We start from the raw sequence: 27311 nt of genomic DNA, 5'->3' as shown, positions 1-27311 counted from the left end.
TTAGTGAAAAAAAGAGAAATCTTTCTTTTTGCCTTAAACGTAACATAAATCCCTTAACTCGAGTTTTCTCCAGCTCGTATTTCGTCCACACACTGTGTCATATTTTATAAAACCAACTAGGAAAAAATCGGAAAGTGGGAGAAAATAATATCTAACGAGCTTGTACGATAATTTTACAGTATAATTCTACCTATGTACAATGTTACGGGAGGATAAAGGAGATGTAAAAGATGGGCGGCATATTTTTTTTGTTTTGTTTTGAACGCAAATTAAAATACGTTGCTTCACACTTACGAAGAGAATCTGACTACAAAATAAACCTATCTTCATCTACTACGTTCGTGTTACTGTATCTTACTGATTCACACTGAAGGAAAAATTAAATGGGAAATTATTTTTTTATAAAAACAAAAACTAATACGAGCGATGGCCATATCGATGTGTTTTTCTTTTCCTTTTGTTGTGATGTAGACAAGGAGTTCCCTCTCTTTCTCTCTCTTTCTTTCTTTCTCTCTCTCTCTTTCTCTCTGTCTCTCTCTCTCTTTCTCCCTCTCTCTAGATGTGTATTTTTATGGGGAGTGTTCAGTTCGAATTGTTCGATGTGTTTCAAATCACACAGTGTGAGTGTTTCCCACTTGCCGCTGTTTAATTTTTTTGTTTTCCTACCCCATTTCTGGCCTTCTCATTCGTGCCAACCTACCAAACAAAATCGAGGCGGCGGACACAGTCTTTTCTCTCTGGTTCTCTCTCTATCTCTCTCGGGGGCATTTTGTCCAGTTACAGCTGTTCACGAGTAGCTTCTGCATTCGAAACACTACCCAATTCTTCAACGTTCTTCCTCTCTGACGATTGATCCTCGCCACTACTATCACCCTGTTCCATCCAATACTGTGATGACGACGAAGGTGGCGATGATGCCGGCGGTGATGATGGTGGTGGTGGTACTGGTGGAAGGGCAGGTGTAAGAAACGTTCCTGAATCTTCCGTCGGTTTTGTGTCAACAACGTCGACGACCACTTCCTTCGGCTGATGGTATCAAGAGGTGTGCTTTTCCGTTAGGTCGGCCCACCGTTGCTCGAAGAACTTGCGCATACCGTGCCCGGCAATGCCGACGGGTGAGTCATCCTCATTGAAGACTTCACAGTTGTCGAATATTTGGCGCACGTCTGCGATAAAGTCTTCGCGTGATTTATACCTATAAGCAAGGGCAGATAGTAAATGAGCGTAAACAAAAAGAAAACAACCAAATCTCGAGGTGCTTGCATGCTTTCGTTGCTTACACTAAATCCTGGAGGCGTTTCTTAATCGTCGAAAGATCCATCGGACTTTTGATGACCTTGCGGTACGTCGGAAACTGCTTCGTGTTTACCGGCAGCAAGAATGGCCACGAATCTTCGTGCAGCTGTTACGATAGGGATCAATAATTAGATGATTTAATTCTTGACTGGACACAACCCTAGGCTACAACCCCTGCCTACCTCCATTTCCTCCAGGATCGTTTTGCAAACGGCCAACTCTTTCAGCAGTCTTTTCGTTGCCTTTTTCTCCTGTTTTGCCCGTTCCTTCGCTTCATCGCGCTCCTTCGAACGTTCCTTTCGCTGGTGATCGCTAGTGCTACTGTTGCTGCTGCTACTGCTGGTCATGCTTGGCGATTCCTTCACCGGAGACGGTCGTGGTTGATACTCCTCCGATGAGTCACCACCACAGCTTCCTTCACCATCGTTCGCTAGCACGGCACGCTGTTCACCACTGTCCAGATAGCTGGCCGAAGAGGAGCATGCGTTCATTGCGCTGGTTGATGGTGAAAAAAATTCCCCACTGCTGCTACAAGCGGCGGCAGTTGGCGCGGGGGATACGGGACCTTCAATTTGTTTCGGTGGAGATGATGGAGCACTCGTATCGATCGGTGACTCGTCCTCGTTTTGTGCAACGGAATAAGCTTCAGATTCATTCGCTGTAGCAGCTGGAGCAGCATAATTTGACTGTTCTTCAACCATTGTTGGATTGCTTTCAGCCAGCACCGGATAATACGGCTGTTGTGATGGTGTTGGTGGAACTTGAGGCGCCTGTTGCGGATAAAACTGCTGATAGTACTGCTGTTGCGGCTGGCCATAAGCTGACATTGAGGCATCAGTCGGTACAGGAGGGTGACACATGGCGTAATTGTTCTCATCGATCGTAGGGACACTGCTCATTGGCATTGGTTGTTGCTGCTGCTGCTGCTGCTGCTGCTGTTGATGATGATAGCCGGGTGTTGATGCTGTGGTAGTAGTCGCGACCCCTCCCGACATGTGGCTCACGATCGTACTGTTATGCGGTGGCTGTAGATGTGGTTGTGGCGGCGCCGACGACTCTTCATGACTCGTGGACGCTATTGAATGTGCTGGACTGTATTAATTGGGTTCTCTTTAATATCTTCTAAATTGTTCTCATCTTTACGACAACGATCACATGTGTGTATATGTGTATATGTTTGTGTATGTTAGGGCTGCGGTGTCCCAATGCTGTTTAAAAGGATGGGGGGCCACCACAAGCAGCACGAAAGCGAAAGCATTTATATGGTTAACATCGAATAACCCATAAACTAGGGACAGAACAGTTGTAGTGTGTAGAAGGGACAACACGAGACAACAACACAAGTACACAGGATGAGTAAATCATAAAGAGAGAGATAGAAAAGCCTAGCTGTTAACTGTTTTTGTTAATTTAAAATGAAATACGGATGCTTGTTTTAGCGTGAAAGAGAGTTAAAGGCGTAAGCTTGTGTATGTAAGTGTGCGCGAGATAGTGTGCACACACACGAGAAGTTATACAGAGGCGGTACGGTACAGTAAGCAACAAAACGTGTAGCTACCTTAACGGGGTCGTTGCGATATCCTCGTGGGATGAATTCAACGACTGGTTCTGAGAGCTGTTTAACGAGCTGTTAAGCAGCGACTGAGAGCTGTTGTTGGTGGTGCGTTCCTTCGGTTTGCGCTGCGGTTTCTTCTTTGGCGGCGCCTTTGCGACACAGTTCTGGCAGTACCATTTACCACGAGGATACTGAAATTGGGATGATAAAAATAATCGATTTTAGCTTACTTTTTTCGAGGTGTCCTTTGCAAAAAAGTGTACAAGACATACCTTAAGCATTGGCGGGATATAACAGTCCTGATGATAGGCCCGTGGGCACAACTCACAGTAAACCATTTTGCCTAACGGTGGTGGCCGAAGACCTCCGCAAACGATACATTTCCTATCACCCGTAGCTTTGTTTTTACACTCAAAACAATACCTACAATAAAAGAACGCGTTTCAGTAGTAATCATATACAAAATAGACGTGTGAAGGCACTCTCCACAGCAACACTTACCAATCACCATCGGGAATTTTGTCCATGCGTGGCTTGAAGCAGTAGGTGTGATAGCCACGGTCACAACCGTCGCACAGCAGCAGCTTGTCTTCAGACTCTCCCGATTGACAGAACTGACAATTCTGCAATAGAAGGGAAGACAGTTTGGATTTCGAGAGCGGTTTCTTCTTCGATTTGCCATTGGTCGCGTTGTTGCCCGTGTTCATCGTCGCTGTCCCCGTTGCCGCCGCCATCGTTGAGTATTCCCAGTTGGATCCCGAGAGGTTAGTAGTAGTGATAGTAGTGGTAGTAGTGGTAGTAGTATTATTGTTAGAAGCAGTGCCCTTCTTGCTGGCCGGCGAATCGTGCTGATTAGCGGCTGCACCACCATTCTTCTTTTTGCTCGATTTGTTGCCTGCTTTTTTGTTTCCATTCTTTCCCCCCTTTGTGCTTTGCTAAACACACAACCATTGGACATGCATTTGTCCAGAAAAAAGTGCGTTATCCGAGAATTTCCAATTCCCCAACAAAATCCATTGCAAAGTTAATAGCCAAAAGGTAAAAACACATTCATATTCATAACATCCAATGCGCACAACAGTCGCCGAATACGGATAGAAAGAGAGAGAGAGATGTACAACACCAACGAACGAGTAATAATTTTCATCGAACGACAAAAAAGGAAGAAAATGATAAAGAAAGAAAAACAGCAATCAGTATCGAAAAAAAGCAAACTCTGCCAACTTTTCGGGTCTAGCAGCGACAGGACACAGATATAAAAACGGCACAAAACGCAAACATAAGCACAAAATGTGTAACAAAACGATTACAAAGAACAACAAGGCTAATGAAAAAAAAAACAAATATTCAACACAAACAAAGCTAGAGTTAAAAACGTTTAAACATGCCATCTTATAAAGAAAAAGGTGCTTAAAACAATTGTGAAAAAAGCTAATAAACCGAAGAAGGAATATTCACACAGCACTAGTAACAGGACGACATACAATCATGCAAAAGAAATCAAAATCTTGAAAAGAAACGAATGAAAAGAAATGGCTAAGCGAAAAGTTAGGTTGAGAAGTAAGTAAGTTCCTCTGTTCAGGGAGAAACATCAAACCAACGATGGAAACGACGACGAAGACGACGACGATGACGACGACGGCAACGAGGACACGATGATGATCGGCCAATAGAACTATATACTGCTAGGTAGTAGTAAAATGCTATTAAAATCCAATACACTCCAGTACCCAAGTGAGTTGGGGGCCCGGTAACGTTTTATTGATCCGGTGGTGCGTGAATCTTTCTAAACAAAGTACAAACACATCGTATCCCAACGGAAACACAATAGTCACAAGTGATTCTCTCAAACAGGCACACCACAACAATAACAAACACACACGCGCGCGCAAAAAGTGTACTTTAAGGATGGTTTGATCAACATTAAACACACTAACACACGCACACGGAAATACCATCCTCTATGGGATATATTGAGATACAACATACCGCTTTCATGATACTCTTGTCCCAGGCGACGCACGATTCCAGCACGTACAGTGCCATCGATAGTTGTGCGGTAGTGACGGAACGTTCTACTGCGTCGCGCCATGATAGCAGACCTGCAGAAGATGGAAGAATGTTAAACATTAGTCTAATATAAGCATTGCAGAGCAAAATGGCTAGCCTATATGCCATATGATGGTTGAGTCCAGCAGAAGATATCTGAGTTAAAAGTTGGATTTGAAGCAATCATGGCCAAAGAAGTCAAGGAATTACGTTACAAGAATCCGAAGATCTCAGCTCTATTTTCTAACGAAGAAGTTGAAAAGCATAAATAATTTCGCCAGTCGACGAACGACGAAGAGAGAACCTCACATGGAGGCCAAACAAGCATTCAGATGTGATTGCAGTCGCTGATTGATCTTTGAATATTGATTTTTATTTTAACAGGTCCTAACTAGAAAAAGGAAATTCTCGAAGATTTCGAATTTCTCGCTCGCAAAGAGGAATTATCATCTTACCTTTCGGGAGATTCTCATCCTCGGCGGAGCTGTTGGAGCAGTTGGACAGATTCGACACGTTTGCGTTGTTCTGGTTGTGGTGCGACTCCTGCTGCGCAATGACCGCCATTTGCGCCTCGGTGGTGCTGTGGATGGGAGACCCAAAGGAACGAATTCACGAGGTATTACAATCAACCGACACATCCCGCAGAAACCTATCCCACTCTTTCTGCTCCCTCCCACCATCCTTCATGCCCCACCCTCCCTGTCGCTCTCCAGATCATACTCACTTGATTCCCAGCGGTGGTTTGAGGTAGCGTCGTTCGATGGCCGCTTCCAGACCCAGAATTCGTTCGCGCAGCATCTCAATTGTCACGTCCTCCACTACGCCATTCTCGCTGTCACCTTCGCGCTGTGGCATCTGCCAACCCTTCACCTGCATCGAAGCGCTCGCCACCTTATCTTCCATCGCTTCAATCTGATCGAGCAGTGCCACCTCGACACGCCTTGCGATGGACGGGTTCCACGCATTCCAAGCTTCCGGCTCAATGTACCCGTTTGGTGGTGGTGCCGCCCGCGGATGCGACACATGATGGGGCGTTGTGAGATTCACGCTTTCTGCTAGCGATTCGAGAAGACTTTGTCTTAGCAGCCGCTCCCGGACACCGCGTGGATTCAGTGCCTTGATCAGCTCGTTCAACTCCTCAATATCGTTAATCTTCCACCAACCATAGCGGAACTCACGAGGTACAACCTGAGGTTCCGTCTTCTGCGGTGCACCGTGCTGCTTCACATCTTCCAGCTGCTTCTCCTCCTCCGGTGTCATCTGCAGAGGTTGAAACTGATCACACTGCACGTACGCGGTCAGATTAGAGAGAGTAAGCGTCATGTACGCCGGTAGCGAAAAGTTGCCATATTCTTCCGGATCAGCCGTCTCCTCGGCGAGCATCTCCGCCCGTAATCGAATCTGGTTCGGGTGATGGTGGCTGTACGAGTACTCGATGGTTTCCCGCTTAAAGGCCGGCTTCATATCGGACAGCTGCAACGGTTCCGGTCGGCTTTTCTTCGCAATCACCTCATTAATCTCGTCGTCATCCAATCCGGACATCGACAGGATCGATTCGTTGGGAAAATGGATCTCTACTCCCTTCTCTAGTGGAACGCTAAAGAACTGGATATTGTTGCCAATGTCCCACCGATTGCCCTGAATCTGACAGATCTCCCGACACGTGATGTTGGTGAAGATTTGGCGCGCCAACGAGGCAGGTGTATTGCCGTTAATGGTCGGCAGTGAACACTCCGTACTCGAGAGCGGCAGTTCCTTGTCGACGATCGAGAACCAACGGTTGAGCAATTGGTCGCTAAACTCCTTCTCCTGCTTGGTGTCTGTGTTGCGCAGATACAGATAGCTGCCCGGTGTGATTGGAGCACTCGAAACACAGGTCGTCTCCTCCTCTTTAACCTCAATCATCTCCACATCGCTACCGTACGAGATCACCGAGGTAGTGGTCGTTGTTCGCGGCTTGCGCTCAACAACACCACCATTATCGCCAACGGCAATCGTTGGTTTACAATCACCAGTGCGGCCAACATTCGCACGTCCTCCGGTGACTATCTCTTCGTCGTCGTCCACCTCCTGCAGCTGACACTCAACCAGCTCGCCTGGATCGCGCATCTCCACACCGTTTTCCATCAATTTTGGCTTCATATCACAGTTCATGCTACCATCGCCCACCGACGAACCCTTATCGTGCTCGATTCTGTTAACACCTGTATTCTGTTCTCTGCCCTCTACTTCCTGTTGATCCGTCCCCGTCATCCGATCGCCACTCTCCGTGTCGTCGTCGGGAATTGTGATTGTGGGAGGTTCATCCTGCACTACCATCGTCAAATCATCGTCATCCTCGTGTGTGGTCGTTGTTGATGCAGCAGTTGCTGATGAAGGCGCTTGTTGTGACACGTTCACTCCGCCAATCTGATTATTAACCTCGACCGTTTTCGTCTCGTCATGATCGTTGCCCTTCTGCACCAGGATCGCTGTCGGAATAGAATCTTCAACGTCCATAAGTTGATCCTCGGATTTCTTAGCTCCACCGCTTGGAGTTTCTGTCGTTTGGCCATCTTCTATCGGCTTATGATTCTCCTGATGAGACTCCTGTTCGTTCGACTGCTCACTCTTACCTTCTGCGTGAATTGTGGTGTCGGTGTTCCCATTCGCACCAGCCCCACCCGCAGCTTTGATATGATCATCCACAGTGCTGCCTTCCTTCATCACGACCTCCGGCTCATCGATGATCTTACAATCATCCGACTGCGAATCTGCCGTACGACCGTCCTCCAGTGCTGGCCCATTCCCAAAACTCGTCCGTGAACAATCATCATCATCATCATCGTCGACACCATCTTCCTCCTCTTCATCATCCCCATCATCTTCCTCTCCCTCATGGTACCCACCACTCGCTGCTGTACCACCTTGACTACCACCAAACATCCCACCGCCCTCGGACGTTGTTCGTTGCTTCTTTTTCTTTTTCTTCATCTTTTTCAGCGACACCGAAGAGCAGCGCTTCCGCTTCCGGTCTTCCACAGGTCCTGCTTGGTGTTCTTGCTTCATGTCCTGTGTCACACCTTCTTCCTTAACTATCTCTCCACCAGCTTCGCCGACTTCCTCTTTCTTGCAGTTTACATCCACCGTAGAATGCTCAGGCTTTACAGCACTTTCCGGTTTAATAGCTGGCGCATACTTCGGCACATAGTCCGGCCGGCTCTGCAGCTCCTCAAGTGCATTCTCGTACCGATACATTTCAGGTTGGGTAGATTCCATGGCTTCTACGTAAATACCACCACATTTACCCAGATTCCAATACCGACGCCAATACCGGTCCTGTCCGAAACATTTCACCCGCAGCTGATTTAAAGCGTTCTCAAGCTGCTGCTTGTTTTGGAACGAAGTCTCCAGAATTTTATCATACTTTCTTTGCGCTTCTTCCGCAGTTAAATGTGCATCTTCGTCTTCTTCTAGCTGCGTTCCTTCACTCTCCAGATCACTATTATCCTCGTCGGTACGATCGCCACAGGTCGCGTGATCGTTGATGATCGATTTAGACAACAAATCTAAATCGGGTGCGGAGTTATTCGCTTGATTTTGATGCACTTGCGGTGAGGGGTGTTGTTGCGACTGCTGCTGCTGCTGCTGCTCTCCATTGGTTAATTCCGTCCCTCCAACAGGTTTTCCGGGCATGTTAAACACACCAACGTTGGACGTTTCGACATCTCCCATCTTAGCTGGACTATCCTCCGGTGTTGAAGTGATGGATATGGTCGGTATTTCGTTGTGACGGTTACCAGTTAGCGACGAGATATCCATACCCGGTGGAGGTATTTCTCCTGGCTCCAGCTGTAACATTACTTTGTTATGTTGCAAAGCAGGATGAACGGCGGGATGCATTGGCTGTTGTGGCGGTGGAGGAGTTACTGGCGGTGCGTGATGGTGATCCTCACTTTCCGACATTCTCACACTAGGACCGTTTTCTTCCATGCGGTTTGTGCAGGTTTCATCAGTCGTACCAGCAATGGGGGCAGATGGTTCAATGCCGTTCATCGATTCCGAGTGGTTTTGTTCGTGTATACTCGTCGTTACGGTTGGTTCCACCGCGGATGTATCCATTACTTCACTCGATTCATTCACAGCGGCCGCCTCTAGCTTAGGCAGTGGTTCACCTTCATCTCCATCCGCATCGGTCGACGCTGCAATAGTGTTTGGACAGGAATCTTCCGTTACCGTACACGTCACAGGCATCGGAACGATTTCCACCACATCGTTATCGTCATCATCGTCATCATCTTCAGTCTTGTGTCCTTCTGCACCGAAATCTTTCTTTTGAACGATTTCTCCTTCCTCCAGCTCTTCCGATTTGCATCCTCCTTCTGCTACTGGCGGAACGGTGCATTTAAATCCTTCCCCATCTACATCCGGTGCACTTGTTTCCTTCAGCGTACCATTCTCAACCACTTCACAGGAATTATCTCCAGACGCATCATCGGGAATCTTGATCTCACTTTCCACTACTGCGACTACTCCATCCTCGGAAGTCGTATTTGCAGCTGACGCCGCCGTAGCTGCCGCTGCAGCCGCAGCAGCTGCCATTGCTGCTGCTTCCTCGGCCCGTTTCGCTTCTTCTGCCGCCTTCATCGAGAGAGATTTTTCAAGCGCAGCTTGTTGTGCCTTTTCGTACTGCTCTAGCCGTTGCTTGCGCGCCACCAACATTTTGTACTTCCGGATTTTGTTGTCCAACAGGTACCGTTCTTTTTTCAGTTGCGCTTGAGCTTCCAAACTGCTATCGATCTGCTTACACACCGCTTTGTTCATCAGCAGATCGTTACACAGCATGGCTAGGATTTCCGTCTTTGTCGTTGGATTCAGCGCCACGAACGGTTTGTCTTTGAGCAGCTCCGACAGTTTGTAGCGTGCGTTTTCGGCCAACAGTTCATAAAACTGCGAATTTTTCGTACTACACATCTTGAAATCCTCGTCATTGACTAGATGATGCTTAGACGGGGCGTCACGATCGCGCTCGAGATTAATGCCGGACTGTAGCTTCACCTCACCGGTCGCTACAGCGTACAGATAGATGCGCAAAATCTCCGAAACGTTCGTGTGCGTAATATCGGCCTGGCGAAGCGTTTGTCCGAGCAGTGTCGTGTGGCGACCGGGGTTCGGAATGCCTGGATCTTCTATTGCGCACACGAGCAGATGCGTCATCACGGACAGGAGTTCCTCTTCGGCATCGATCGCATTTTCTGATGTGAGTGCGTGATGCAACGACTGTAGGTTCGGCAGTGATTCCATATCTACAAATAAAAAGATAAAAGATAGTTGTGAACAATCCAAAATGATCCGCTTGTAATTAAATGCTTACCAAAACCAAGCGTTTCGCCAAAGTTGTGCAAAAATTCAAACACCATCAGCAGATCGGCGTACCCAGTGCCGGTGAGCTTCAGGCCTGGAATTCGTGAAAAGGTAGGCAACACCGTTTGATCCACAATCTCCGAATCTTCTTGAGGTTTTCTGAAGAATAAATAGAGAGCAAAAAAAAGGTGAGAATTCATTCGCATTCCAAGGACTCATCGTTATCACTACCTTAATTCGGCGAGAATGTTTGTGTCACGTTTTCTCATCACGAGTTTCTTCTCGCGCTGGATTAGCTTGTCCAAAATCACCTGTAAAATGTAAGTGATGCAATTATAAATCGATACGCTAGTAAACACCACACATTCATCTGTCTTTACCTGGTGTTTCTTCTTTTCCTTCTCTTCGAATTTGCGACGCAGCTCCAACTGTTTTATCAGAGCCATGTGTTGCCTTCGTCGTTCACGTTCCTATAATATAAAATTGAATCAAAATTGTGAGTAAATTGTTTGGTTTTGTCTTCCAAATAATGTTCTTACCATTTCCATCGCGTACATCAACTCCTTTTGTTTGGCAAGTTCCTGCAATTATACGAACAAATGAGACGGTTGTAGTGTTTTCTTACGCTAAGTCTCGATTATTCTATGTACCACAATAGGAGTAACAGACAAAACAAAACGGCGAACAAGGAAATTATAAGCATGGGAACAGTTTTGCTACTGGATTTGCTCTATGACGCGTACACCTTATAGACTTTATAATTAAACAAGCTTCCGCATGTCTAACACGACGTGCAATTCAACATCGGCTACTTTTGTTTTATTATTTGTTTGCTTTAGACATGCAGACGCTTGTTTTCGTCCCTCAATGCTTAAATGAATCTTGTACTTCATTCCAACAATCCCTAAAGTTCACTAAGAGTTTTTATCTACGTAGTTGATCACGGGAACAAAAATGATACTAAATAACACAACAAATGATAAGTAATGGCGTCAATGGTCAAAGTGTAGCTATTATGGTCATGTACACAGGGAAACAGGAGACACATATGAAAAAATGGAAAGGGATTGGGAGTTAAAACCCCTTTTCAACCTCTTCACCTCTAAGGACGGATACACTAGGACACTAGGACAACAAGGAAGCACACACACACACAGACAAAAATTTCGACAACGATTAAAGAAAAGACACTGGTGGGGTATTGCTAAGCCTGGGATCTCTGTACCTGTTCCTTTTGCAGTAGTGCCTGCTGTCGTTTCTGTTCTTTTTCCTGCCATTTTGAAACATCCAATTTTTCAAACGATTTGTAACGAAAGGAAACGAAAAACCAAAACGTTAAAGTATAGTTTTATTCGAAAAGTGTACACTCCAAATAATTGTTTTCCATCCACGCAAAAAAGGTCGCAACAGAACAGCAGTTAACTGCTAGTATTGATAAGTATTCCTGAATACATACCTGAGCCTTTCGTGCAGCTTCTTCGGCCTTTTGTCGCGCTAGTTCCTCCTCACGTTTCTTTTTCGCCTGAAAAGGATCGAGAAACGAAAGGATTCACAATTATTATCGTTATTATTACAAAAGAAAGGCTTTAAAGTTTTGTATTTACCTCCATTGCCTGTTGATTTTTCAGTTCCCGCTCTTTGCGCTGCTGTTCCAACCGTTCATTTCGTTCTGCTTCCTTCGCTTGACGAGCCTGAAATAGACGATGGATAAAAACGAATATACAATCATATTCTCTTCGGCTGGATTGTAAAGATTCATTACCTTTTCCTTGTTTTTGTTCATCTCTTCCTTGGCCAGCTTCTTAGCGTCCCGAAGTGCCTGCTGCTGCTTCGCAATCTCAATCCTTTGCTCCACCCCGAGACCCGCATGTCGGGTGAACATTTTCAGCTCTTCCAACCGTCGACTCACCTCCACGTCGGTCATCTTGATAAATTCACCGTCCGTTGCGTACGGTGGTGGGGCCGGTTGAAGGAATGTACCGACGATGGCCTTCGCCGAGAAGCTAAAGTTATCACGATTCAGATCCTTCGGCTTAAATTGATCTAAATACTGTGCAAAATTAAAGAGAAACATAATTAGCATCAGTACTCGTGTGCTTTTAGCTGTGTTTTAAACACTCCAGCAAACATACCAGCTGAATTTGATTCATGCCCTTCATCTTGTTCACGCTCTGCGGTGGGTAGTAGTACACATCGCCCTTGATGTGTCCATTTCGCGTTAGTCCACGGATTACCGTTTCTCGCCGCCAACCCTTCTCGAGCGGAACGCGCAGCTCTTTCAGATTTATGTGCTCTTCACCCTCCGATTCGGACATGCCACTCTCGGAGATGCTTTCGGTGTCGGTGTTGGTGTTTGAGGTGCTATTGTCCATGGATTGATTCCGACTCGCTTCCAGCATTGCTTGCCGTAGTTTTTCCTTAAAGTAAAATAGAAAACCGACATTATTGAAGCTATTTCTTAATTGTTAGAGCACACTTTTACTTACAATTTCTGCATCCTGTGTTAACAATTGCTGCGCTGTGAGTGGTTTAGATCCAACGGCACGGCTTTGTGCCAACAGTGAGGCAACAGTATTCTTCTTCGGCTTAGACACACCTCGACCAAGATTGCGTGGACGTCCTTCCTTGAATTGAGCTGTCAAGGAACAACAATTGCTAGGATCAGTATCAACAGAACGTCCGAGAGCTTTCGATCAAATGCATGATTTCTATAACTAAGAAAGCGATCAATTGTGCAAGCGCGTGAGTTATATTGTTATCATGTTTGCAGTTGAGCAATGGACTTTTACGCTTTAAAGTCTAACGCTGGAAAAAGTCGTGCCGGTAAGTGTGAATAGCTGAAGGATACACCGAAAGTATGTGATGCACATGCAATTTTTTGGCTTTCCTTTCCTTTGTTAGGTTTGTTTTTACTTCAAACATGCCATTTCTTTTGTTCTATTCCTAGCAAATGGAAATATTTCAATTTTGCCTATCAAACATTTCCAAATAAAGTGATTTTTCTTCCAAAAATAATTTAAATTGTTTTCCTTTCCTTAAGCCTATCATGGAAAATGCATCTCTTTTCCATCTCTAAAGCACGTATTTGTTTTACATTACTTAAGCAACGGAGGAAAGTGTATGCGGGAAAAAGGGACGCAGGGAAGAAGACAATTCGGGTGAGAAAACAGAGAAAAAGAAATTGCATAAAAATACTAACATCCGCCGAGCGACGCATAATCGTACTCCTCGTAATTGGAGATTTTCAAAAGCTCGGACAGCGAACTGTTGAAGCCAAGCTGGGCCGCCATCAGCTGATGGTTGGCAGCTGTGGCAGCAGCAGCAGCCGTAGACGTGGAACTGCCGCTGCCGCTGCTCGTAGTGGTGTTGCTTGTGGTAGTGGTGATGGTGTTGGTACCGGACCCGGTCCCAACCGATGCCATCAGCAGGGAGTTGAGCGTGCTGGTGCTGTTCGTACCGGTGCAAAAGCCCGTACTGGTCGAGACAGGCGAGGCGGCCGCGTACGCAGCTGCTGCCGATGCCAGGCTCATGTTGACACTCCCGTCCAGGCCGAGGGAACCGGCGCCAAGTGCGGCAGCAGCAGCGGCTGCCGCTGTCGCAGCTGCAACGGCCGCATTACGACGGTTTTTATTATCCGACTTTCGGCGTGCTGTGTTTGTACCGTACGGTTAAATTTTAATTTTGGTATTCAGTATTACGTATAGTACACCAAGTGTCCAAGAAATGATCGAAACAATGTGGGCCAAAGAGAGAAGAAAATGGAGAAAAATAGAGTGTCACAAAGGATGCAAAAAGGAGATTTGCTAACTATGCGAAGGTAGCGCGTCCAATTGTGAAGGGAACAGTATTCTCCTTTACAATATTTTCAATCCTACAATTTTAATTGTTGCGCTTAGAATTTTTCTTGCACATTGATAATCACAATAAGGTTTTTTTCTCGCTTTAATAAGTTAAACTGTATCATTAGTCCCTGTTTTCCTGCTTGTGCTAGCAATACTTCTTCCGCCGAATGATACTTACATCGAGCAGAATCGTTCCCACTGCCACTACCACCACCGAGTGCAGCCGTGATTGTGCTTAAACTTTGCAAACTATTCGCACTAGCACCGGACATGGCAGGTGACGATGACGATGCAGAGTGCGTTGAATCACTCCTCATACCTTCGTTGGACGTTTTCGACGGTTTCATGGAAAGATTCAGCGGTGCGTCGTCTTGCTCGAGCATTCCCGACGATTGATTGTTGCTACCGCTGCTATTCATACCACCAGCAACCGTCAGCGACGATACGATGGTGGCTGCTGCCGACGAAGAACCACCGGATCCTTTCGCACTGAGATTAAGTCCGGACCATTCGTTCATATGATCCACCATAGCATCTTTACCTGTGGCAAGCGGAAGAGATAAGAAACATTACATTAGGACTTAAACTTCCCAAGGAAAAACGAGCTTTTTAAGACAATATTGAGACAACTTTCAAAGGAGCTTATGCATGGTCCGCGGCTTTTTAAATACTTACCCGCGCCCTTACCGGCACTGTACACCCCGTTCGACGTGATCGTTGGTGGCAGTTTGATGACCTCTATTCGATCGTTCGATCCTCCTCCGCCGCCAGCACCAGTCGTTCCTCCGCCTAGCCCACCGATTCCACCATTGCTTCCGAGCTGATGATGATGGTGTGAAAGCCCCGGTGGAAGTAATCCTGATCCGGTGCTGCCACTACCCGATCCGAGATGCGATCCACTGCCACCGCTGTTGCCACCGCTGCTTCCGTACTCGTTCGGTTCCAGTCGCTGGCGCTTGGCTGCACTTAAACCATGCATTTGAGCAAAAATGGAATTGTCTTCTAACGAAATGGTTTTCTTACGTCCACGGCCGGTCGTGCCCGGTACCTTGGGCCCCACGATGGATGAGGTGTACTTGATGATCTCCGTGTCCGGTGGTAGCCGCACGCCAAGCAGCGAGGAAGGGTCACTGGACATTCCGAACCGACCACGATGACATTTTGTTCACGAAGCGAGAGCGAGAGAATGCGCAAGTGAAGGTAATTAGGGAAAGAGATCCACATTAGTAACGGATGGAAGAGTAAATGTCACAAATGAACGAAAACATAATAAAATATAAACATCTAATTTGAGTGTCTCAATCTCTGACTTTGTTAAAGAAAAATGACAAGTTTTGGAAGGTCCATAAACAACAACGTGTCCATGTGTATATGCTACTTAAAGAACGATCCGAAAGCAAGGAAGATGAGTTGGTACATTCCTGAACCTGCTTACAGCAAAACTTATGTCCGAGCCCCGAGAAACCTGCACTAGTTTCTGGACATCTGGACGCTTTATTTTGGACCTTTTAAAACCCACCAAACTTAAGTGATATCTATGTCAAAATGTTAAAGCAATAAATTATACAAAATCTCTTAACATTTTTCGACGAAATTATATAAACGAATTTGAACAGTGTGAGCTTAAGCAAATAAAAATCAAACAAAACAGTATCATACAATCAGAATAAAGTTTAAAACAAGTTGTAATTGTATCCGCTAGAATATCCAGTGCCAAACTATCGATTCGCCGCTGCAGTCTGTTGGGAATCACGTGAGCAAGTCCAGAGCTGCAGCTGCCGATGTGGTTCGAGAACTCTTTTTTGCTGAACTAGCCTAGCTCGAAAATTCGCCTTCCATCGGTAAAAGACAACAAACTCTACCCGGAAGAGCATTTTTGTGGCACAATGTTTGAACAGAAAAGTTTGTCGCAAAATGGAACTCTCCACTGGTGCAGAAAAAACTGCCGCAGAATACCAATAGTCTACCCAACAGCTACCCAAAAACGAAACCCCCGGATCCAGCAGATCGATTATAGACCGGTTGCTGCAAAATTGCTACTACTGCTGCCGCCGTTGCCTTTTAGAACCAAATCTAGCGAGAAGTTGTTGGTAGAAGCGCAAGAAAAAATACTTTCCAACCCCATCCCCATTTCAGTAGGTTCGCTGCAAGAGAAGTTCTATTGCGGAAAGAACGCGACAATGGCCACGGTTGGAGGTGATGTAATGGGTATGAGATGATGTGATGGGAGCATGGCAAAAGCTCGAAACTGAGCATCATCTCCCTATTCCATGATACGAAGAATTTCGCACCGAGTTTTATTTGTCTCCCCCCAGAACGACCCACCGCTTCTGGGCTGGGAAGTTCACATTCATTAGCAGCAGGACACAAAGGTGAGCGGAAAACGGTGACGACGAGAGACGAGGGATCAGCTCGCCCAAAGCACAAAACTGCAAAACGCAATGGAATGCATTTTCGAACGCAACGCGAGTACAGAGAAGATAACCGCATTCTCGTCCTCTTACGAAGAACTAGAACGGTTCCTGGCTGGATGGCTGGTATACAGCAGAATCGAATCATCCAATGGAAACGGAAACGGGCAAATCCTTCCGCATATGGCCGCTCTCTACTGTTGCCGCTGTACGAGGCACGATGATGGTGAGAAAAACGGCTTCGTTTTCCCACTCTCCCTACGGAGGACAGGCTTTACCTTTTTTTTCCTTTTGCTACAAACAGGGCCCGCCACAAGTTCTCGCAACCATTTCGTACCCCTCGGTACACAACACGGGAAGGGGACACATGCGCGAAAGCAATACGCAAATGGTACAGTGAGGAGAGTTAGTGGAAGAAGGCGAGTTGGAGGTGGTTTTTCCCTGATGTGAAATTCTCGATTGGGACGACAGCAAACCGAACCTTACTGGGCTGGATGGGGTGTGATGGGAACTAGCGCAGAACGACCCCTCATTTGTAGCATCATGCTGATGCTGCTGCTGCTGCTGCTGCTGCTACTACTACTGCTACTCCGTCCCGAATGATGATGACTGCGAGGAGGGGAATGGATGGAGGAAGTGCGCAATGCTAGCCACCAGTCAGGCAACACACAAAACAAAAAAGACCCTTTTCTCCTGTCCTAGCGCACGAGAGAAAGTGCTCCACTACGTGTTGTCCTTGCGTCGCCTTACGTTCACAGCCCAGCGCCCACCGAGCAATCCAGCAACGAATGAAAATGCGCCCACCACCAGTATCCTTGCGCCGCGTATCTGTATCAGCCCCACTTCCTACTCCATCTATCGTCTCCTTCATGTTCCAAATTTCCCAAACGATGGTACCGAACCACCCTTAGGCCCCCGCACGTCTGCGCTCCACCTGTTTCCTCTCGAGGTTAGGGACGGAATAATTTATTCGTTTACATTTCCTATATCCTTCTCGCCATCCGCACGTGGGTTTTTGTGAGTGGTTTGGGTGTTGTGTTAGGTAGGTAGGTGTAGTGCTTCATTCGAGCCAACTCTTAGCGCTGCCACGACTGTGATGCTGCTGCTGCTTGGTGCTGGTGGCGGATGCTCTGTACACCATCATATCGGCAACGAACTCCAACCACCGCTGCACGGACAGGAACAGGCTACACATGGAGGAGGATAAGGTGCGCCTGGTGATTTACCGAGGCTCTCTAGTATAGCTAACCAACACTCACGACCTTCTCCAGTTTTTCGGAGTTTTCACAAAAAGTAGCAGCAGCAGCAAGATCACACGCGGAAATCGCATTTAGAAGCCTGAACAAAATGGGCGAAAAAATAAGCTCACCCAGAAAAAGAAACTAGAATCTTTACCATTTTCTTTTGGTTTTTTACTCTTTTTTTGTAGGAGAAAAGCTTAGCGAGAACGTTTTCCCCCGGCATTTATGGGTCGGAGGCGAGGCGCTCCTCATTTTGCTGATATCCTCTTACCAGCGAAGAATAGCGCGAGTTTGATTTAACCAGAAAATTCAGAACAAAGCACCATCCTGCTTGTCCGCCTTGCATACGAAATGAGCTAAAACATTCGCCACGCCATCTTCCTGTCCGTACGTTGTCATTACATCGTTTTAAATTCTAAAATTTCCCTTAAGAGCTGTGTATCTCTGGATTAGTTAAGAATAAAAATCTAAACTAGCATACACAAGCATCCTCTATCAATATTCGAACCGCAAAATAATGCGTTCAGCGCTAACGCTATTTCGCGAATGTCCTCCCAATTTCCCCCAAAACAAGTCACACACTCGCAAGGACAAACTCTCACACACTTGTGTTTCGGCATATGCGACCCTTTCTCCCTCACCGCTTTTGCCCAGCCCCTTCCTCTTTACTCACTTCAGTATCCCGGAGGAGATGTAGTCCTTCGCTTTGGCCTGGCTCGCTGCCAGTGCATTCATCGTTGCCGTCATGTTCTGCTGCGTCGTCAGGTCGAGATTGTTAAACTGCGACAGCGTGCTCAGGGCGTTCATGGACGCGCTCAGACCTACGCAAAAGCAAATATATGGCCCCCGACGATGGCGACGGGGAGAGAAGGAGGTTAGTTTTTCATCCGTGAGCAGGGTAAGAAAACTCTCACCTAAATCGGCCGCACTAGGGCCACCACCGCCACCGTTGTTGGCGTTGTTGCTATTGCCACCCTTTCCACCGACATCTTTCGACGATCGGGATGAGGACGACAGGTTCTGTAGATGGTTCTGCTGCTGTTGCTGCGATGCAGAAGAGGAGGAGGACGAGGAACCAGGGTTCCCGTGGCTGGCACTGATGGTAACGCTGGGCGTTGGCTGCTGTTTGCTGGAGCTCATCGACGGTGAGCTGGAACCGCGCGTGATCGATATCGAATCGTTCCCAATCAGCCGGCTCGCACCGTGCGGCGACGAGGATGCTAACGATCCTCCACCACCACCACCGGACGACCCGCTGCCAGAGGATGACTTTTGCTTGGAGTTGGAGCTACCACCGCTACCGCCGCCACTACTGCTGCCCGACCCACCAAGCCCGGCCAACATGCCGAGGCTGGCGAGCTGATGCTGCTGATGTTGCTGAAGTTGCTGGAGTTGCTGTTGTTGCTGCTGTTGCTGTTGCTGCTGCTGGGACTGTTGGCTGCTAGAGCCACCGCCACCACCACCTCCTCCTCCACCGGAATGCTGTTGATTTTGGGCAGCAGCAGCAGCTGCCGTAATGGCCATTAGTTCCTTGTGCAAGGTCGCTTGACTGTAGAGGGACTGCTTGTAGGATTGCGATGCGGACGGAGACGGTGAGCTCTAAAATTCAAGGGGGTGAGAAAAATAAGAAATTTTAATTAAAGGTCTGTGTGATTTACTACAGTATCAAATCCACATATGAGTCAAGTTCTATTCTAAAAGAGGTATAAAAGCGTAATTATACTTTAATTCATTGTTAGATACAGAGACCTCCATTTATCGTTATCATTTATCAGAGCAAACCTTCAAGAGCAATTATATTAAAAATCCATCGACAAAAAAAGGCGACGAGAGACCAAAAAAAGCCGAAAAACTAGGCTAAAAAGAATGAACCAGGACATAACCTTTATTGTCCCATCTGCGCCCTACAACCCACGGGCACTAATTAAATTTACATGCGCCCGGTTCTGTCATTCTGCACACCTACGCCCATGCAGAACTACACAAAACAGGTCCACCATTCAGGGAAGGAGGGAATTTGCGCGAATTTCATGTCCTCTTCTCCTTCTTTTTTTTACATCCGTTGGATACATGGAGCCTGACCGCGTAAGAGCATTTGAACCAACGAGAGTCACCATGGAAAAGCAAATCTTATTCAGTGGAGAATAAAACAAAGATTGTACAACAAAGTCTCCCCGCCCCGAAAAAAACGGAACAGGAACCAATTGTATGATGATGAAAGCCACATACACACACATACACATGGAGGACATTTTTCGTAAATTAATTTCCATGCTTTTTCTCGTTGCTTTTGCCGCATGGATGTGCAATGTTGGAGAGGAGATTTGCTTTCTTTACTATTTTTTCTCTTCTTTTTTTTCAGAACCCCCCAGGACTCCACTGGACCAGAGAAGGCCACGAGCAGCAGCAATTTTATGAATAGCGGTGAACCATTTTCAAGCTAGTCCTGTTGCGGGTGCTGCTGATTACTAGAGCTCTGTATGGCCCGGTCCTACAGCTTGTCCGCTCTCTCGTTGGCTAGAGCGAACCACGACCGTTTGATTGTGATTTGTGCTTCTTTTTCCATGGAATTTTAGTTGCATGTGTGATAAATTTTGCCGCTCACAACGGTTCAACATATAAAAAGCAAAACAAAAAAAGCTTAATCCAAATGCATAATAAAAATGCATTTTTTCCCTCCTTCCGGGAGTGGGAAAATAGAGCAAGTCTGTAGCGATACATGCAGTAGGGAATATCCGAGCATTTTCTCTTCCCTCCCTCAATGGATGATGAGTGCACGAGTTCCGCGAAATAACATCCAATCAAGTTGTGGATTTGAAAACAAATAACGCTTTTTGATGTTGACTTTGGCACTGCGCTCTGTTGTAACTATGGAAACTGATGAAAATACATACATCATTTAAGTTCTATTGAGAAGCATTTTAATCTACCCTCTTTTGAGGGACTCGTTTGCATTAATTACACTAAAAGCGTGTGACACACATGCCCGTGTTCTATGCGAATGCATTTTTTTTTAATTTGATTGTAATTGAATTGAATGTGTTGCAAAACATAAATTCAATTGGAGCTCTCTCATCAGAAGGAAAGGTGGATTTTTTAAGAATTTCAAATACTAATTCTTCCATGTTTAGTAGAGGATGAAGCGTGAAGCCCACTTTTTCCAAGAATACACAGCTTTGAATCAGAAACATGAATCTTTTAAACGAAACGCTGTGCTTTTACACCTTTTACCCTTAAATTGAAATATTTAGTCGCTACAAGTCATATTGATTTAAAACCAAGATACGAAAAAGAGTTGTTGATCGCTATAAAGGTTTGAGTCACAAAACAAGTATTCAGATCCCAAAAAATATGACTCCTTGGACACAACCATCTGAGGAGTTCTCGACCTATCATATTCCAGAGATCAATATCGTTTTACAAGTCGAAATCGAATTCCTAATTCCCAAGAATTTTGCCCAAAACTTCCAGCGAAGATTCAACTCACTCACTTATTCTTACATCCATTCTGGTGCAGAACACATCCTCTTACCTTGTACGAGGAGTTGTTGTTGCCTCCGACACCGCCACCCATTCCGCCAGCACCTAGACCACCACCCATACCGACCGACGAACCACCGGCTCCTCCACCGGAACTGGCATTGCTGCTGTTACTGTTGCTACTCCGATCGCGCTTTTTGCCTTTGCCACCGCCCGAACCACCCTTGCCGGAACCTCCACCGCCGGACCCACTACCCCCGGCGCCAGCATTACCTCCTCCACCACCTGCCCCACCAGCACCGGTGTTACCACCGGCAATGGCGGCAGCGGCAGCCGCACTCATGGCACCGAGTCCAAGTCCACTCGGAAAGGCTCCGGCCAGATCATGCGAGAACGGTAGCTGGGACATGCCGGATGCTTGCAGACGGGCAAAGTAGTCCTGAGCGGCCAGCTGTGCCATCGACCACCAACCTGTAGGAAGTAGAGAGAGGAAATAAAAGAAATTAAAATTAGTTTCCAACGTTGAGCAACAACTGTTACAACAGTCGGTCAGGAACATTTACTCTATCAATGATTACAAAACGCCAAGCGCCAACAATTTAGCATAAATTTGTTAGCAAGTGAAAACAACAACAATGTGTGACATTAAACACACACTAACACACTGCACGCACAGCATCAATTATTGGAATGGTACGCACGCGGAGAAGTCTCGTGTGTTTCCGCTACAAAGAGAGAGAGAGAAAGATGGAGCGAGCGAGGGCAACATCGAGAGCGAGAAAGAGCATGCGGCGACTGAAAGAAAAATAACAACAATTCGCCGACGTGCGGCGCGTGAGCGTGGATTTGTGAGCACGCGATGCGCCCTACAAAACCTTCACGCACACACCGCCAGGCGTGTACAACTAAGCGCCACTCGTAAGTGAGAACAAAACATTGAGTTTCCAACATAGCTGAGAGAGCGGAAGGAAAAAAAGTAAGAGAGATTTTGAAAGTTGTAGCTGTGTTTGTGAGCTCTTGAATATGTTTTTATGCTTCTCTTTCGCTCTCTAACTCACGCACACGTGTACGCACGCAGCAGGACAGGCGCGCACGCGACTCTCTCTTGTCAACATATATCCCAGGCCGCTTCTACTTTCACGGTCTCGCATAAAACCTGACCAGACACAAGCGGCGGATCCGTTCCGTAATCTTCTGTCTCGTTCGCTTTTCTATGCTAAAATTTCTCGCTCACACACACAAACACATAGGGCTTCAGCAAAATACACACACACACACATTCTAGAAATTCCAAGCCGCACCGTTTAGCACCCCTTTCCAGCAACCACAGCTGGTGGACAGCAATGTTTTAGAGCACGGGGAAGAAAACATGACGGCGAGAGGAAAATGACAATCGCCTCTCCCCCCCCCCCCCGTGCAACCAGGCTCCTCCTCGACCCTTACCCAGTCACCATCTTCTCCCTGTCTAAAAACGCACGAAAGAAAAGAGCCTCTACTAATCGGGTCGATTTCTTTGTTCTTGGTCGAAACTTCCCCAGGTTTTTTCGTTGGAGCAGCTCAGTTTTCTGCAAGCAAGCGGTAAGGAAGCGAGGACTCGAAATGGGACGGTGAAAAAATCGAACCCGAAAAACCTTTTTCTGCTGCTGCTACCTTTGTCGCGTTTCCAAAAGTCCTCGAGAGGGCGCTCGCGCGAATGCTTGGGCATTTATGGTGAGGCATCACACCAACCTTGCTTTAGATTGTGAGTACTCTGCAATGATGCTCAAAGGGCTCTGAGCGCTTGCGTTCAGTTGCAATGAATTTTAAAATTAATTCACTGGAAATAACTGTGTAATCCTCTAAAATTTTAAGGCCTATTTATTCATTCATTCATGCGTAGGTTAATAACACCATACACAAAACATAACACACATACATACATACATACACAGCCAAAACGGCGTTCGCAGAATCCTTAAATGTGCACACATACAAAATTCATTCTAACAGCACAACTACAACAAACACTACCATCGAACGCTTAATGTTACCTTGAACTTGACCTCGACATTAAAGCAGTATCGTTTTACTAGCTACCCCCTTCCACCCCCATAGGGGACGGACTCATGATGCTACTAAAGCTGCACTAAATTTGCACACCAAATCAAACTGTGCACACATACAACCAAACGCACACACACGCATCCCTTTTTAACACGCTCTATGCTTTAATACAAACAGCCATATTCCTGACGCATTCCTTCTCGCCCACATTCATAAAATTCCGACCCACCAACCACCCACCATCATCATTTTCACCGACCCTACCCCCCCCCCCCCCCCCCACCCTCTTAAATCAACGTCACTTTCGCTTTTTATACTTTACTCTACAGGCATTTATATAGGCCAAACAACTATAAATGCAGTACATTCTTGTCACAATGGGCTCCCAAAGACTCATCTCCTTTTGTCTACGTTTCTTCCTATGAAAACAAAGGAGTGTGGAGGAGTTCATAGTTCATTGGCACCCTAATAAATAACTCGCAATGCACGATTATGCTAATGCAGTATTGTGGTAGTGTGTCTAAGCCTCGCTTAGTCCAGTCCAACACAAACCAGATCTCAATTAGCTTCACGAAATGTTATTTGCCAAATGTAGAACGATGTTTGTGCGAAGTGAGTGTTTGTCCGTGATCTTAATAGTCGTTGAAATTTCTCTACGCGACAAATAAAACCGATTAAAACTGAGGAAGAATCTCCTAATATTTGTGTAACATGTGAGATTTGAACTCAGTCTCCAGCGTGTAGTTGATTCGTGCGTTACCGATATTACCATTCGAGCAGTTGATCCTCACCGCGTCAATAATCTATCTGGTTCAACCGGTACACAAGCTATTTAGATTCGACCAAAGAATGGCAATCACGCGGCAATCAATTCCAACGACTTATACAGAAAAAAATCATTAAAAATTTACCTGATCGCCTCAAAAGTGATAACCAATCAATGGCGAAACCCATTCTTGTCTTCCCCTTGTTCAGAACATACCAAAGCATCAAATCTATCAATGAACTGCCGCCAATATCACACATAGAGGCACATAGAGGGACATTAAAGATTATGGCGGCGTTTGATTGTTATTGCTATTATAATACATGTTTATTGCCTTATCGATGCTACCATCAGGACCAAAACCATTGCGATTCGAAAAAGCTCGAAGGAATAGGAATAATTTAATGTTTGTTGTGCTGCTATACTATTCTCCACAATGTTGCGCCCTTTTGTTGTTCGTTCGATCAAAATGAGGTCAAAAAGAAGCTCCACTTTCCCGCTCTAACCTAATGCTCGTTTGCCCTGCACAAAAGCATCAAGCCATCATGAGCCCATTTAAATGAAGTTCGCTACTCTACACACTACATCCAACAGGTTGAATATTTTAAATTCCAATTCCACTGGGCCCTGTTGCTGCTGTTCACTTAAAGCTTCTACCCGCAAAAGCAAAACCAGACGCGAAATGGGATTTTTGATAAATATTTCACTGAACTTTAAAAAGATTTTCCCTGAAAAAAAAACTTTAAGAATTGAAAGTAACCGAGACGGAGAGCGGTTTTTCTAACCACAGCGCATTTTCTTGCACCCACCAAATGCACCTAACACTTCATCACTTTAAATGTGCTGACCGACATAATAAAGTTGGACAAAAAATGCCAACCAGGGGGGGGGGGGGGCGGGAAAGCTGCCAACTAGCGCCCTATCAATGGGAATATTTATAGCTGAAAGTTAATATGGGAATCTGCGAGGTTATAATATGCATCGTTGGCTTTCGATCTCCACCAGAGAGAAAGAGAGAGAGGGAGAAAGAGGGATCAATTTGCCGGAATGAATGCACAAATATGCAGTGCAACTAACAGGGCGAAGAGCGGCGGCTTAGTTTCGGGCGGCTTTCACCCAATTTTACGCCCAATTGAACCGGATGTGTGTGTGTTCTGTAGCGGTTTTGTGCCACGTTTAAAGTGAATGCAATCGATTGTTTCAACGAGTGGCCGTAGTGGCAAATCGCGGCTTTTGGGCCAGCTGATGGCAATACGCTGATAGTGACTAATTTGCATACCCGCCATTTTACAAGCTGGGCCAAAGTTTCACCAACAACATTAAAGAGAGACGCTGGTGCTTTTCCTCAAAACTTTAAAGTTAGTTTTACGAGAAGAGGGTTTAATACACATCAAGTTACACAAATTACCAAGCAAATAACAATCCTCCAGCTGAGATGATACACAAAATCGATGCTAAAAAAGGTAGGTACAGTACTTACTGTTGTGCAAACCGGCCAGTGAGGCCGCCTGAGATGCAGCCACCGCCATCGTGTTGTGGTTTTGATGGGACATGGAAAATCGATCGTTGCCACTACCGGAACCGGAACCGGCATTCGGCATGAGACCGCCAAGCCCACCGGGCATACCGAACTGTGAGCCGAACAGTGGATTGGAGGCTGCTGCCGCCATTGCTGACGGATCTCGTCCCCAGTAAGCTGTAAAGATGAAAAGGTGGGCTCATTAGATTTTAAATTGCTTGTTAAAATGAATATGGCGAAAGAAGCGTAACGTAACGCACGTAACGCAAACATCATCAACACGTATGATAAGACGCTACTCTAGGCGCAACTTCTTTCTTTTTGGGCTTTGGGGAAACTTGCGCAACACTTACCGAACAGTGAGGCGGCATCTAGCAGCGCGGCCGGATCGTTAACACCGGCCGCGCCTCCCAGACCGGTACCGCCCTGCCCGCCGCCACCCTTCTTCTCGCCGCCGCCCTTCTTCTCCCCGTCCTTATCCATTCGGCCAATTTTGACGGCTTTATTGCGGCGGCAGCTGCTGTGCTGCCGCGGCTGCTAGTTGCGCTTATTGAACCCTGCGTTAACTCCCGCTACTACTACCGGACGGTATTTACGTCCTGGCCGCGTGTGTGTGTGTGCCTATCCACCTATCGGGAAAAGGGCACAACAACACGGGAAAACACGGATCGGATCTTTCACTTTACAAACACACTGCACGAGGAGAAGGATCGCTCTGGGGCGTAATATTTAACTAATGCTGACTGCATTCACTTCACTTTTTACATTACTTTGTACACTGCACTACAACACTACGCATACATACACACACACACACATACAACACAATCGAGCACAAACACTTTTGCACGCACTATCTTAATTATTTTTCGCTTATTATATGATATATTCCCAACGAAATATTTTATTCCTCACTAAATACAAGATAAACGCCGTTTATCTGACGAGTTGAATGATTGGTCTTGGCTTGTTTTTGCTATTTAATTATTAGCCTATCATCTGGACTTGTTTGTCACTTTGCCGTGTTGTCATATCTGTTGTAAAGCTAAAATGGAAATTAAAATTATTATTCAAACTGCACATCACTTGACACGAATTTTAATTATTCCGCTATAACAAGTACGAGTCACTTCCAGCGCCGCCATGGTACACATCTTAATATAAATTCTTCACGCAACGTATTTTTATTAATAATTATTTGCACAATAACGTGAAGTGAGTCACCTTACACGCTAATATTTTCAAAATGTGATCTGTTTCTTGCCCAATATTATATTATTCTGCCTATCTCTTGCGATCAGTTCAATCTAACAGTATCGTTAAAAAGGTCACTTGACCATGCAAAAATCTCCCCTAGCGCAATAGAGAAGAATAATTACAGCTTCTATCACGGTTCCATAAAATATTCCTTTCGGGCCAACATGTACGAACGCGCGGTTTGCAATAACAAAACTCCCCAACACCAAACAAAGTCAACGTTCGATCCAGCACCCCCAAGCGCCATTGCCTACACCACACAAGGGCACTACTGTCCCTGCCTGCCTGCTTGCTTGCTTGTCCGCGTTTGTTGATCGTCAAAAGTTCAGGTCGAATGCGTCCAACAACTGATCGTCAAAATGCTCGAGGTGACGTGGCATGCAAGAGTCCGGTGGCTTCCTCTTCTTCGCTGCTTTTGATTCGTTTGTCCGTGAGCAACGATTGCAACAACGAAGGGACGGAACGGGAAACAGCAACAGGATCTACCAGCAAAGATCAATTCGGCTCTT

The 27311-nt window shown here is 46.1% G+C and overlaps 2 protein-coding genes across 4 annotated transcripts in view; one reads left to right on the top strand and one right to left on the bottom strand.

The window, feature by feature from the left end:
* LOC126564216 (uncharacterized) overlaps nt 1-27311 on the top strand; it is a 444146-nt gene that overhangs the window by 340457 nt on the left and 76378 nt on the right. The window lies entirely within an intron of this gene.
* LOC126563714 (uncharacterized) lies at nt 994-26100 on the bottom strand. Of its 3 annotated transcripts, none has more exons than XM_050220358.1 (27): nt 25899-26100; nt 25507-25722; nt 21270-21688; nt 18652-19336; nt 18411-18558; nt 14761-15215; nt 14264-14626; nt 13443-13892; nt 12730-12878; nt 12376-12660; nt 12006-12293; nt 11848-11934; nt 11700-11765; nt 11469-11513; nt 10783-10824; nt 10624-10713; nt 10475-10554; nt 10254-10402; nt 5625-10185; nt 5356-5495; nt 4841-4953; nt 3353-3786; nt 3124-3274; nt 2855-3042; nt 1479-2388; nt 1281-1402; nt 994-1195 (listed from the first exon to the last, which is right to left on the bottom strand). In XM_050220358.1, exons 1-27 carry the CDS (start codon nt 26026-26028, stop codon nt 1036-1038), a joined length of 10926 nt encoding a protein of 3641 aa, XP_050076315.1. In that variant the 5' UTR covers nt 26029-26100; the 3' UTR covers nt 994-1035. The 3 variants fall into 3 exon arrangements, with proteins under 3 accessions (XP_050076315.1, XP_050076317.1, XP_050076316.1); XM_050220360.1 differs by having other exon boundaries at nt 3353-3474; XM_050220359.1 differs by having other exon boundaries at nt 5356-5480.

The sequence above is a fragment of the Anopheles maculipalpis genome, chromosome 3RL, assembly GCF_943734695.1.
Source record: "Anopheles maculipalpis chromosome 3RL, idAnoMacuDA_375_x, whole genome shotgun sequence".
Taxonomy (NCBI): domain Eukaryota; kingdom Metazoa; phylum Arthropoda; class Insecta; order Diptera; family Culicidae; genus Anopheles; species Anopheles maculipalpis.
Note: the sequence above shows the minus strand (reverse complement) of the source record. Positions and strands in the feature narration are given on the sequence as shown.